General features: G+C 39.7%; 1 protein-coding gene across 4 annotated transcripts in view; it reads right to left on the bottom strand.

The window, feature by feature from the left end:
• ODAD2 (outer dynein arm docking complex subunit 2) overlaps positions 1–14,572 on the bottom strand; it is an 84,262-nt gene that overhangs the window by 40,821 nt on the left and 28,869 nt on the right. For all 4 annotated transcript variants that reach the window (XM_044425313.1, XM_044425311.1, XM_044425314.1 and 1 more), the window contains 3 exons: positions 5,278–5,424; positions 4,433–4,642; positions 2,710–2,946 (listed from right to left, as the gene is read on the bottom strand). In XM_044425313.1, coding sequence (XP_044281248.1) covers positions 2,710–2,946; positions 4,433–4,642; positions 5,278–5,424 — 594 coding nt within the window. The remainder of the gene's footprint in view (positions 1–2,709; positions 2,947–4,432; positions 4,643–5,277; positions 5,425–14,572) is intronic.

Raw genomic sequence — 14,572 nt, 5'->3', positions numbered from 1 at the left:
AGTATATAAGAGATGATTTTATATGGTTATAAAACCTATTGCTATATACAAACATTGCAGGAATGCTGTGAGATAAATTTGGTTCCTGTGAATTTGTTTTCTGAGGTTACAAAGGGCATTCCTCATCTTGAGATGGTACATCCACCTGAAACAAGCAAGCAGAGTCTTCAAACAAATCTTTTGGCTCCTAGGGGAGGAGCTATCTGAATCTTTTAGATGAGACAGGAAAAGAACTACTTTTCAACCCCTTGCTGAAAACAGTTATAGTGACCAGCAGATATTGCTGGGTGGGGGGCCACTAAATTGCAACCTATCTGATAAAAGCAAATCAGTGAGCAACCTGTGCCACAGTAGAAGGAAACACCCATAACAGAGAACAACCAGGAAGAGGGCATCAAAGAATGCACCCAGGAGTCCCTGTCTACCAGGTGCCACAGACAGGATGCTGGCAGAAGCCTTTAATTTGGGGTGGGGAACTGATCATGGAAGAGGCATGAGAGGGGTGGAATGTCCTCCATAAGGCTCAAGAGAAAATGGAAAAATTCTTATGATGACTTTCTATCTTCTGAGCATTGTGAAGGGCATTCCACACCTTAGAATACAGCAATCATTCATCACAGAGGGTGAACACCTGCTTCACCACCCTCTGAAGTACCAAACAGCCCAATGCTGCTGATGCAGAAACAAACTTCTCTTACAGTGTTTTGAAAATGTATAAACTGAAGCCCTACAGGTGAGTTCTATGAGAATATTGCCCTAAAAGCAGCTGTGGATACAAAGGAAATGTGTCATTCTCTTTCTCGGGATCTGACAGGCCTGCACTATGCATTCCAAAAGCCACCTGTAAGTTGAACACTTTATTCCCCAGAGATTCCCCCTGAAAAGCACAAAGATTTATCTTTCTGGAGCTCAAAGGTTCCAGCAAAATAAAAGAAAATGCACTCTGCACACACCCAGTTCCATTCAAATTCAGGCAGCAAGCTGGTAAGGCTCTTGCAACCTGTGGACCTAGGAATTTGGGAATGAACCTGGGCATGAAGGAGGGATTTGGTATTAGAACCACCTTAGGACTGTGCACAACTATAGAACCAACTGCCTAGAGAGGTGGGGGGTTCTCCCACACTAGAGGCATTAAAAACAAACAAACAAACCAAACTGGACAGCCATCTGAGTGGGATGGTGTAAATTGGTGCCCTGCAATAGCAGGGGGTTGGACCTGATGGCCTTCATAGCCCCTTCCAACTCTATTATTTTATGATTCTGTGAAAGGCAGAATTGGCTATTGAAGTTTTGGAAGCTGTTGCCAAGTAATGTAATGGAAATCCTCTGCAGAGAGTTGCTTCTACTCTCCTGGCTCCTTTAGTCCATTCAGATCACTTCACAAAATGAAAAAGATGTTACTGGGACAACCACAGTGTGATCTGAAGCAATTCCATGACATCCTGCTCCTCAGACAATCCCCCAAAGTCTATAGGATCCCATTAAGGGTGAAGACTACAGCTTGTTACTGGCCCTATCTTCCACACTCCCTGTTTCCTTCTTGTTTATCCTTTTCATAACATTTAAAGGACATCACTGTGCCTCTACGGCTAGAGATGAATCAAATGAAGATGAAGAGCAGGGAATTCATAACTGGGAATCTAATGAATGCCACAAAGAGGATCTGGTAGTTCATTTACATTTGTATTTGGAGCTATGCCTTACTCCGGATTTGCCATTCCCTTACAAGGAAAGTTAGTCTTGTTTGGTGGGAAAGCCACCCTTTTGTTGCTAAACCCCCTAGATCTCCTGCTACCGCAGTTCTTTGACCCACTCCAGAAACTGTGGAAGGGATTCCTGACTGTGAAATTACTGGTTTTAGGTGGAAAGACCTGGCCATTCATCTCTGCTCACTCTTGTCTAGTACCAAAACAGGTCATGATTTCCTTTCATGGCCACACTCCAGATGTTAGGTACTCCCTGGCCACCAAGAAAGGTAGGAAAAACCAAAACTGCAAGGCTGAAGAAAAACTGCTTCTTTTCTCCAGTAGAACCTCTCTCCACATAGCACAGAAGGTGCAATATAGTAGGGAGAAAGAACAATGAAAGAGGAACAGAGGAGAAGCTAAGGAAAAAGAGTATGTTCATCCACAGGTTGGGCTCTTAGGTATTCCATGCTGATCTGACCACTGGAGGATCTGGATGGAGAGGAAATACTTGGTAGACGCTGCTGCTTGCTTGTTCCAAAAGGAAGTGCTATCTCAAGTCGAGAAATGCCTCCCTTTAGGCTCAAAAGGAGAGGTTTTTTAAATGTGTTTGATTCTGAACCATAGTTTGACAGGCACAATGCCTGGAATCTTCAGCCAGAGCTTGGCAAGACTTGTATTTGAAATCATGGAGAATCAGTGCTAGTCAAATAGACAATACTGAGCTATATGGTTCAAGGGTTGGACTCAGTATAGGGTTCCTATGTTCATTTCAATAAATCCCAAAGATGATGTTTTTATTTTAGATTATGTTGACTACAGCCTAAACAACACATAGGTCAAAATGACTTATTTATAAATATATTAAAATGTTACCTGTGCTATCTGATTTCAATAATTTTCACTGAAACTATTTTGTACTAACAGTCAATAATACTGTTTAGTACGGATCTAGATTTCAAAATCATTTGCATGCTTTTACTTCAACTCAGATTCTGCTTTTTTGTCATCTGTATTTGCTTACCTCTGATGCACACTCTTGCAAAGTTCCTACCACAGGTATTAACATGTTTGAATGGGGAGACTTGAGCAACTGAGCCAGCAGGGGGATGCCTCCAGCCTTACGTATTGCTTCCTTATTCCTGGCACTTTTGCTGCAGCTCCAGAGTGCCAAAGCCCCACAGCGTGCTACTTCAATTTCCTTTCCCTGGATGTGAGCGGGACTTGCTGATCGCATTGCTGAACAGTCCAATAGACCAACCTGATAGAAAAGACAGATCACTTGCTGCACTACAACGTGTTACACACCAATGTGCCCAAACAAGAGATAGTTTATGTGTCCTGGAACCATCCATTGCGTGAGACATTCTTCTGCCTACAACAGCTGTATCAGAGCTGAATGAAGGGAACATGTTATTCCTATTCTTGCAATGACTGCTGGTCGGCTTTTGGGTTCAATTCAAGAAACTGACGATAGCCCTTAGAACACTAAAGAATGTGAAGGCCACTGTAACAGGATCTTGGCTGTGCAGACCATTGTTCTGGCAATCTGACATAGGACACTTTGAATCCATGAGACTATTTATTGCAAGGAATATCATACAAAAGCTGAAGAGTTACACACTTCAGAAAACATGGCTGGTAATTACTCATTCCTACAGTACAGTAACTTTCTTACAAGATTGTACAACCCAGCTGTTTCCCTTCCGCCCTTTTCCAGCCTGGATGCTAAGTGTGAGGCTGCCACCTATGTGATGTCTGTGGAAGGTAACCCCTCCTTCTGTTCATTTCCTATACAGACTGCTAGTCCTCATGCCTGTGAAGGCTGAAAACTGCAGCTGGCAAGGGATTGAACCTGCTTTCCCTTGCTTTCACCTGAGAAGACTGACAGATCACATCAGCCATAACATTCCGCAGGATTTTCAAGGCCTATAGAAGGGTCTTTACATGGTTAGTCCAAGTTCCCTTAGGAACATGGTCTGTGGCTGTGGTGATCTCTCTCTTGCTTTAAGATGCCAGTAAAGACACTTTTATGTCATCAGACATTTGTTAAACCCTTGAAGATATAATCAGATCTGCTGTGGTCATTAGTGAAAATGAAATGTTTGGAATTTTAAAGCTGTGCTATTTTTATACCTACCTTCTGCAAGAAGAAGGGGCCTTTTAGGAAAGGAAGACCTTCTTCTGCAGAAAGCTTTTTGCCCAATTTTAAGAAATCCCTCCTCCTCCACACAAGGGTTTCCTTAAAATCATTTAAAACACACGCAAGCTCAACCCATTTATCAGGGTCTCCTGACTCTCAGTGTAGTATTTTCAAGGGTTGCTTTAGAGGGTACTGTGGAAAGAAGGGGATGGGCAAATTCACTTATTAAATAAATTTTTAGTTTGCCCCATTAGCCACAAGACTTCCTGGGTGGATCCACTTCCATCAACACAATCAAGCAAGCATAGATCCAGCTCTATATGCTGATATTTTAATAGCATCTATAAACCTCTGGGTATTTTTTTCATTTCAAAAAAGTAAGTTATACTTTTTTAATATACATATTAATTTAACAAAATGATTTGATTGATACACAATTAAAATGCATTTCTGTACTGCTAAGTAATCCCTCTGTTGAAACTTTCTTTTTAAATGGGAATAATGATCACATCATACAAATGTCTTGCTATTATCAAAATAGTAAAACCAAGTTTATGATTAAAAAAATGATAAAGAACTGATATTGGTTAGAATGACTACTTACTAGTCTTTTGATTCCACCATGCTGTCGAACGATCCTTCGTGCCCGTTTGAATTTAGCCACATTAGCTATTGTTTCAGCAGCCAAACATTTCAGATCCTGATCTGGAGAATCAAGAATCTTAACCATGATTTGTAGTCCTCCAAGATCGGCAATTGTCTTTCTGATTTGTGCATTTTGACTAATTTCCTTCAGGATTTTTAATGAGCCAATCTAATCAGAAGAAACATAATATGACTTTCAAAAATGTATATTGAGTCTGATTATATGAGATTTAAATATTGTAACAGTTTTTCATCTTTCCCTACTGCAGAAAATGGAAAGGTATCAGAAGGTAACTTGCAGAGAAAAGATAAATTCTTGCAGGATGATAAGACCTCTGCTGATTCTGTCATGCAGGCAGTTTCCAAGAGGAAAAAGCAAGCAAGGTTGCCTTCTCCCTCCTATATCTAAGCCAGTGACAGGCATAGCCACTGAACAGAAACAATGCAGGATGATTGAGCTATACAACAGAAGCCTGCAGCTCTACATTGCTTCAGCAGAGCTAAACTGCAGCAATTATGGTTAAGTTCCCAGTTTCTTATCTGTCATTTCCAAAGGGAACAGCTTCTCAAATAATAGAAAGAATTTTGCATGGCAACTTCTCTGTGGCTCAAAAAAGTGTGCAGTTGTTTATTTTCTCATTATTATATGCATTAAAAACCACCCTGAGCTTTGTTTCCACAAAGCATGAAAGACCTGCAATTAACGGATAAAAGATGCTTTGGAAGTCAATAAGAAGTCAAGACCTTGGGCAACTGTAATTAGAGTCCATATGAAGCACCATTCATTCTGGGCAGCTAACTCACCTTACATTTGATTTCCTCAGTATCAAGTAAATTTATCAGCACTTCAAGACCTCCAACATCTCTAATTGCCAATTGACATGTTTCTTGAGATAAGTTGAAATCTCTCATTGAACACAAAGCAATGACAGTAGCTGTCTGGTTTCCTGCCTAGAAATAATCAATATAATATTGGATAAAACAATACACAGTAAATACAAATGCAATATGGTGCAAAATACAACTTTTTACTGTACAAATATGCTGACAAAGAAAAGTGCACCCATAGAAGACAGCATAAGCAGCATAACAAACACAAAATAAAAGAGGACAATATCCATATTTTATCTTCATTGTTACCCCGTTGAATCATTAGCCAAGACACAATGAAGCACATTAATTAAAACCTTCTAGGGCAGGAAAGCCACCCACTTACTTCCCCACCACTTTTATAATTCCTTTTCTTCTGCCCTCAGCCTCACCATCTAATGACTGGACTGGTTGCAACCAATGTCATTCATTCTTTCATACCATCCATTTTTGCTATTTGAAACTCAGAAACTTTTTCTGATTTTATGATGTTTACTGCATTTTTATTGTCTGTTTTTATGGATTGTTGTAAACTGCCCAGGAAGCTTTGGCTGTGGGCGAGTATGGAAATTAAATAAATAAATAATAAATACTGATAAATGATCTGATGTTCTTGCTCTTGACTAGGACACTTAAGGATGTGGCCCATTCAGCAGTATCCCTCCTACTGGTTTCTGGGTGCCGTCTCACAACACATACTAATCGGAGAACATTTAGTGCACCAAAACTATGCTTGTCATTGTTTAATTTATGAAATTATTGTTAAAGCATAGTTCCCAGCTAAATCATGCTAAATATAACTTCCATAGAGAAGAACACATATGAATGAACGGTCATCTTGTTCATGATTTATTTCCTATGTTTCTTTATTTTACTTTAATGAGTCATGTGAAACTTTGACATATGCACATTTACTTCTGAAGGACTTGCTCTATATTAGAACATATCAGACAATTTACATCCAACTAGCTTGCTTATAGTATACATATAACTCTGCATGTACTAAACTCGTTCTGTTACAAGAAGCATCTGCAAGACTCAAATGAGGACATATATAGCAGCCTGGACAGCAGTCCTCACTGATATGTCTCATCTTTGGCATTAAGCACTGGGGCCAAGGAAGAAGGTGGGTCTGTGAACCTACATCCAGCATGGCTGGGTGTTGGCCTAAGGAAGTGGCTGGGAGGGGACTGCCTTGGTTTACATAAAACAGTGACACTCATATTATGTCTGTGTAGTGGCTTGCACTGATTCATGACAACAACGTTGGTTTGTGCCTGCACAGATTGCTATGCTCCACCTGGATGCATGAACTGAACTGACTGCCCAAAGACAGACCTTCCCTTCGCTGCTGCACAAACTACTACTGAATATATACTGATTACACAAACAATGTACAAGTATTTCAACAGGAAGGCTTTACTTTCAATTAATGATATATCTAAACCTGTACTTTTTCTACCCTATAACAATTCATATTGTTATCTATTATATGTGTACCTAATGAACAACATTTATCTTGATCAAATATTTTAAGGCCAGGCTACTTATTCACTCACAATAAATTCCAAGTAAAATAGTATATGAAAATACCTTAGAGCAATTTTCCTCTTTCAAAACTGCTTACACAGTTTAATATAGATTTTTAAAGCAAAACCACAATAAAATATTTTTCATATGCTCTGACACATTACTTCTATAGCATAACCATTACTACTGGTTGCTACAACAATTATCTTTCTGTCTAGTAGTTATCACAGAACATTTTCAAGGATGGATTTGACCAACATGGAAATGGTTAGCTCTCTATTAAATGTACACAAAAGCTGCATCATGTTGTTGCTGCCTTTGAAATCAGATATAGCATGTTGGATGCAAAATAAATTCTACTGGCATTGCAACAATCAATTTTACAGTTTTAAATTAAAGGCAGATTTCATTTCTAAAATCTATCCTTCATAGGATAGTTTAGCTTAAATATCTACAAATTTAAATGAAAATAGAAGACGGATTCTAAAAAGCATGTCTATCATGCTCAGAGAGAAAACATTTCCATCCAATCTTGGAGTGTTAGCTGAAGCTCAGTATTAAGGCAAATGATAGTCAGCTGCAAAGAAAAACCACCTTTTTGAAAGAAGATGTATAATGTTCTTACAGTTTATTCATCAGTGCATTTAAAAGAATAACAATTAGAGTATTACACAATACCAAAATATGTAGAGAGAGATATACTAAACTCCATATATAAGTTGCACATGTGAAACTTTGCCTAATAGCTTTGCTTGTGGGGGGGGGGGGCAAAGAAAGAAGCATAATATAAAAGAGCCTTCTGCTACTTCTTACAGGCGTCTCTCAGTTAGTTAGCACAATGGGACTAGTTCACAAGCTCCACAGACTCCTTGGAGTCCATATGGCTCCTGTATAATTCAGTTCTAAGCATTATCTTACTCACAGTTCCCATCCAAAAGAGAAGTAAAAGCATTGCTTCCCACTACATACTCTTAAGTTTACTAAAAAGAAGTTCTATTATCACTGATACAATCATTTATGCAAAAAATCAATGAAAAAGGAACACCAAGCACGCATGTATGTATGCAGAAACGTATTATAAATAATTGTTTTAGTTTCACTATACCAGCTTGCTTTTGAAAATCTAAAAAAGAAACAAATATTCTTCTGGCCCTTGGCATCTTACTCAGTGTGAAACCAATGGCAAGAAAACCAAGCAGGTAATACACCATTTTCATGCATTCACATTATACCTTGCTGCCATGTTATAACATATGTATTAAATCATCTTTGAAAGACAAGCTTGCACAGATTTAAATATGAGTAACTGAATGCAGGTGGTTGTTTGCTGTGTAGATGATCAGACTGAGCAACTGCTATCTGAATGAACTTGCACAGTAGCTGAAGAGCTGTGCTTAGCACATGACTGAGTAAATGAGATGTGCTGTGTTCAAAGTGCACGTTTGTTTGTTTGCCGGGTTGCTTAGCTCTGTTCCAAGGCCTGATCTAAGCAGGTGTATGTATTTGCATTCCTTGTTGGTATGAAGATAGAAGTATCTTGGTTGCGCTATTACTGCAGGTTTTTTAAAGCACTAATGTGCTCTAAAAGCTGATTTTCTGTTCCAACTTTTCTTTATATTTTATAGAACACAGGTCAAGCTGCAACTTGTTAGAGATGAGTTATGGATGAGTATAACTGAGTTATGGAATAATTCCTTGTCCCATTTCCTGAATCCTCTGGAGTTCTTGGGCTACAGCCTGGCAGTGAATAAAACATACAGATTAAAATAACCAGGGCCAGTGGAAAATCATAACCATGATAAAAATCACAGATTCCATAATGTTCACATTACATGTCTGTAATGCGTGGAAAATGACTATTGTTTAAGAGCTAATTAAGCACTGACACCGTCAGGCCTGGTATGTCTCAATAACAAGGGAGTGCATGAATTAAAAAGCAGATTAAAACGGTTACCAGGTTTTCTGAAACAAAGAACTAAAGTAAGCACATGATATAGGGTGGAGAGGTGGCAGAGCAACTTTCCCAGAAGGATGGCACTACTAATCAAATGTATTATGCAGCTCTTTTGTCTTTTTTCCTTAACAGATTTTTTCAGGAAAGAAAAAAAAGGAAAGAAGTGGTAAGAAAACATGGGAAGGCTATAAACTGAAGATCATGATGCCCTGTAAAATTCCCTAAGTGAGACAGTACAATTGCACAATGAAACCTAGTTTGCAAGTAACCTGGGATTTAGAATATAGTTCTGGCTGTTGTTCATGTCTCCAATATTGTATACTAAAGGCATCCTTTCTATTGCATTGCTTTCTCACTTCTTCATCTGGCAGAATGTACAAAATTACTAGGGGAAACAAAGTCCAATCTGAAGAATTAATGCCATCATCTTATAGACGGCATTTATTTCTGCACTGGTGGGTTGTATGCTTACTTGACTTTCTCCACCTGTTGCCAAGCGTGCCTAGATGTTAATGGGATGAAGCAGTATGGAAAGAGGAGCCGATGAGGCTTGGGAAACTGGCAGAAGTAATTTGCACATGCTTTGCTAACATTTTATTGATTCTTAGTAAAGACTCTGGACTGAGCTTCCGAGTTGGTTTCCGCTTTCTTTCAGTTCGCTTTTATCTCTCCTTCACCACAGGAACTAGGGCACTAGAGAAGGGTCTTAGGATGGCTGATTTGTTTTAGAGAGACATTTAAAAGCATACGTTTTTAAAACCTTCATTACTTTGGCCAACCCACAAGAGCACAACAGCTGTCATGCAGAGATCGTATGCGCAGGGAGTAACTGTTGCATAGCACAAGAGCTACTTAAATGGCATCACCTTGTTTCAACCCTACTTCTCTCCCCACAGATCGGGGGGGGGGAGCCCCAGATGAAATGACTTCAACAAGAACATTGCTGTCCAACAGGTGCTAAGCTAGTTCGCCCCCTGTGGAGCACTGGCGCAATAACAGGCCAGCAATTGCAGGTGCCAGAACATCTACTGTGTGTAAAACATTGTAGACTCCCTGACAATATATGCCATATGCTAATAAATCCCCACAGACCAACCAGAGTACATGCTAGGCACATTACTTCCTGCCCCTTGGTGCTTCTGACTGATGTCAAATGCCAGAGAAATAATGAAATAATCAAAGTGGGGCTGATAATAGAAATCTGGGGAAGCTCCTCTCCCAACATTTGGCATGAGCAGCAGCGATCACCCGTGTGTGTGGGGTTGTGGCTGGGACTGCCATAATGACCTGGTTCACACAACACAAGCACCTACCTACGGGTTCAGTCATTGGAGTGCCTCGCCATGTTGTGGAAACACAACATAGTTTCTGCAAGATGGTTTGCTTTTCATGAACAAGCTACCCCAAAAACCCATGGCATGTTTTAAGGTTGTTGATACCCATGGTGGTTTGTTGTGTTGTTTGAACCCAACAAGGCAATTTAATTGTGGGTGGCTCTGCAGCTAGAGAAATCCCTCATCGGAGCAGCAAAAACTCTCACCATGGCTCATGATCTCACTTGTACCACCACCAACTCTCCTCATCCTCTCTCAGCACTCTCTATTCACACCTAAAACTGTGCATATCAAGATGTGATAACCAGCAACAGAAGAAGGTGGTAAACAAGAAGGAGAGTGAGGAGTTGAAAGGAATTGGATGGAAGGTGCTTTGAGCATTAATATTCTTCTTTCCTGGAAAATGAAACAGCTTTTTAAAAATTAAGCTCCAAAATAGCAGTTCAAATTGAGTAGGGCATTGACAAGAGGGATATCAGCATGCTGAGCTAAATACTGAAGAGATGGTCTTGTGCTGTTGCAGAACAGCAAATCTGCTTGGAAAAAATTCTGATAGACACATCCTTGCATTCCTAAGGTTTCTGAAATGTGTTTCTTTTTGGCAATCTGATATGGGAACAATGGTGTTTTCCTTGGTAGCTGGCAACCCCATCAAACCACTTACATAAAGGATGCTGACATAAGGACAGAAACAACAAAAGGTTGAGCTGAGAAGGTGATTAGGAAGTGTGTCAGAGCCAGTACAAAGATAGAAGGGCAATGGAGGAAGGGAAAACCCTGGCAAGCATGATCTACAACCCATAATAGTTTACTAGCAGGGTGGTTCACCACGATGTTCAAAGCTACTTAGTGTCTGTGAAAGAAATTTAACAAGGTTGATCTGGGAAGACCCCTTGCTCCTTTAGATTTTGAAGAAAACAACACACAGCTGAATCTTAATAAAAATTGGGCAATTTGGCAGCATTGGAGCCAATGGATTTTCCAAGGAAAAACTAAACCATATGAAAATTGTATTAAAATGAAAGGGGAACAGTGTTTTCAGTGAACAAATAATTCACTTGAAAGCAAGCAAGGTCCTTAAACTCATGCAAGATGTCCACTGAGATCTCTAAGCATGTCTCTCAAACAACAGCTTATATGTGGCCAAACACACAAAACCTGAAATATTACCAGGTCCTGATGGAAGCTAAGTACTTCTTAACATAAAGAGATAGAAATAATAAGGAAAGGAAACAGACAAAGGGCATAGAAGCCTCAGTGTCAACAATACATTTCCAAGTCACCTTTGAGGACACTTTTTAAAATCTACTTATTATCAAAGGGATACTTGTTTTGGCCTCTGAGAAAACAACTTAAGAACCTTGCTGGTTTAGAATAAAAAATAAATCTAAGGGGCATGTTTCCATACTGGTCAACCAGATGATTTTGGGAAATCAACAATCAACTTGCCCTCCCTATCTCTGTTTCCCCTCAGAAACTTGCATTTGGTAGCATATAATCCCTGAAGATAAAACTTCTATAGTAGCTGATAGCTACTATAGTTGATAGCCATTGTGATTTCGAGAACTGATCTAGGGCAAAGATGTAAACTGTGGCACAAATTAGCTGACACCAAGAGTCAAGTCCAGTTTGTCCTATAAGAATTTTCATTTGAAAGTAGAGCCCGTACTGTTTTTTCTGTATTAGAACACTGGAGTGTTTCTGCTCTATTGGAAGATTTTACATCACCAATGTTGTCAAGGATGCTACAGTCTGCTGCACCAAACGCTTCTAGGAAGAAGGCATCTGAACAATGGCTCAGATGGGCAAACTTTACAGTGTCCTTGAGGGCCCACTCCAGAACAGACCTGCAGGATCTTACCAAATTCTACCTAGTCCAGTATCCTGTTTACACAATGGCCAACCAGAGGCCTGCTGGAAGCCCACAAGCAAGGTATGAGCACAGCAGTACTAGCCCACTCATGTTACCCCACAACTGATATTCTGAGATATACCGCCACCATGACTAGTAGCCATTGACAGCCTTATCTGCTATGAATTTTTCTAATCACCTTCGAGAGCTGTCCAGGTTAGAGGCCATCACTACATCATGTGGCAGAAAATTGCATAGTTCAACTATGCACTGCATGGAAAAAGCATTTTCTTCTGTCTCTCCTGAATTTCACACCATTTAGCTTCATTAAATGACACTGGTTTCCAGGATTATGAGAGAGAACAACTTCTGCTTTTCCACTTTCTCCACACCATGCATAATTTAATACACCTCTGTTATGATCTCCTTAGTTGCTTTTTTCCTATATGAAACAGCCTCAAATATTGCAACCTTTCTGCTTAGGAAGGGAAAGATTACAAATAATCCCTTGTTCATTTTGGCTGGCCTTTCCAGCATCTTCTACAATCTCTTTTTTGAGTGTTAGTGACCAGAACTGTGTGTAGCATTCCAAGATTTGCATAAAGTCATTACTATTCATTTCCCAATGCTCACCAACATGGAATTTGCCTTTCACAGCAACCTCACAATGGGTTGAAGGTTTCTTTAAGCAGTCATCAAACCCCCAAGATTTTCCTATTTAATTACCACCAGTTCAGATTGCATCTGTGCATATATAAAGTTGGGATTTTCAGCTCGACTGAGTGTCACTTTACATTCTCTTATACTGACTCATATTTACCATTTGATACCGTTTCTCCCAGTATGGAAAGATTCTTTTTGAAGCTTTTTGAAATCCTTTTAAATAGTTTGCCGCTATCCTAAAATGTAGCCACCTTCTTGCTTAACCCTAACTCCAAGCCTTTATGAAGTCATTAAGAAGCATGGATCCTGGGAGACGTCATCATCCATAATTCTCCATTTCAAGAACTATCTATTTATACTTAATCTCTATTTGTTGCTCTTTTACCAGTTACTAAGAGGACCTTGCTCTTGCTGAACAGTCTTTGGTGAGGGACTTTGCCAAATGCCTTTTGAAAATACAGGTAAAAAGTCCAAGCTAACCAAGTGGATCACTAATTTGGTCAGAGGGTATAGTCCTTTGCTGAGTATCTTCCCTTGATTGCTTCATTTCTCTTTACAGCAACAGCACAAGAAACCAGGTGGAAATAAAGGCATAGTCCCAAATAACTTCTCCTGGTTAATTTCTCAGAACATCCATTTTAAAAGATATTATTGGCGGCAACAGCAACTAATTCATAGTGCTTGGATCAAAATTGGGGTACATCTGGCAAATAAAACTGAGCCAAAACACATGATATATATCCCATCTAATCAAGGAATCACTGAGTCTATTCCTCATCGAGCAGCCAAGAACGACAACCCCAAAAAACTACGTAGGCCCTACACATAATTAAAATTCAAGGTAGGCTTGAAGTATGACCTTCACATAAGCTGTGCAAGCTCCTTTTGGAAGCTTTGTATTTCTTCAATCCCTGCTTTTTCCACCTTAAACCATACTTTACATCTACAAAAATCCGGGAACAAGGAAGAATATTGGGCTGATTCAGCAGGAATGCCAAACATGATCTGAGCTAACTAACTATAGACTAAGTCTTTTTCAATATTCCAGTCTTACAGGTGAACCAGGATTTGTGTGCTTTTCTTCTTTCTCCACTTTTCCACACATTCTTCAGCTGTTGTCCCAAATTGGGATTTTGCTCCAGGCTTGGAGTGCCCCAAGCCATAGTTTTCAAAGTTCAGCTCCAAAACCAAATTGGATTCAAATTTGAGTGAAGTGCCACTCAAAACCATGTTTGTTGCATTAAGTTGGTTGGGCTGTAAACCATGCTTTGGCATTATACTGGAACAATCTCACTGCAGAAGTTTTGCGTGAAAAATCTAATGTAGCCAGATGAAAACCCCGCAACTCCAACTGCGAAATGAGAAGGCTGTGGTTGCCTTCTCACCCTGATCTTCCTATATACTCAGTGATTATTCTGAGAATCTGAAATATATTTTGGTGGCCATCTTGCAATCTCATAATCCCTTAATTATGGACACCTCTCATATTAGCCTCTCATTGACAAAAACTGCACTAGTATATGACATATGTCACTGATTTCTTCCCATGTTGTGCTGAAGCCAGCCATTTCTGCTGCCTTTTGCTTGCCCCTTTCCCAAAGTTTATGTTCCTGTCTGCCTCTAACTCTCCAGATATGAGTGGAGGATCTTTTGAGGCAAAGTTCTTCAGGTTGGATCAGCCATATTGCCTCTTGAGGGACTGTTTTGTATTAGCAGCTGTCATCCAAGTAGATCAGGATGCTATTTTCAGGGTTCTTGGCTATGCCAGAACCTTTTTCTTAAAAGTTTCTCAGTATATTGGATGAGCTGCCTCTTTAAGAGATGGAAAGGTGAACTTGCCTTAGAAACTTTAGCCCACTATTTCAGACCAATATATTTTGCATCATCATCATCATC

Source organism: Varanus komodoensis, unplaced genomic scaffold, assembly GCF_004798865.1.
Source record: "Varanus komodoensis strain SLA01 unplaced genomic scaffold, ASM479886v1 scaffold15, whole genome shotgun sequence".
Classification (NCBI taxonomy): Eukaryota; Metazoa; Chordata; class Lepidosauria; order Squamata; family Varanidae; genus Varanus; species Varanus komodoensis.
Note: the sequence above shows the minus strand (reverse complement) of the source record. Positions and strands in the feature narration are given on the sequence as shown.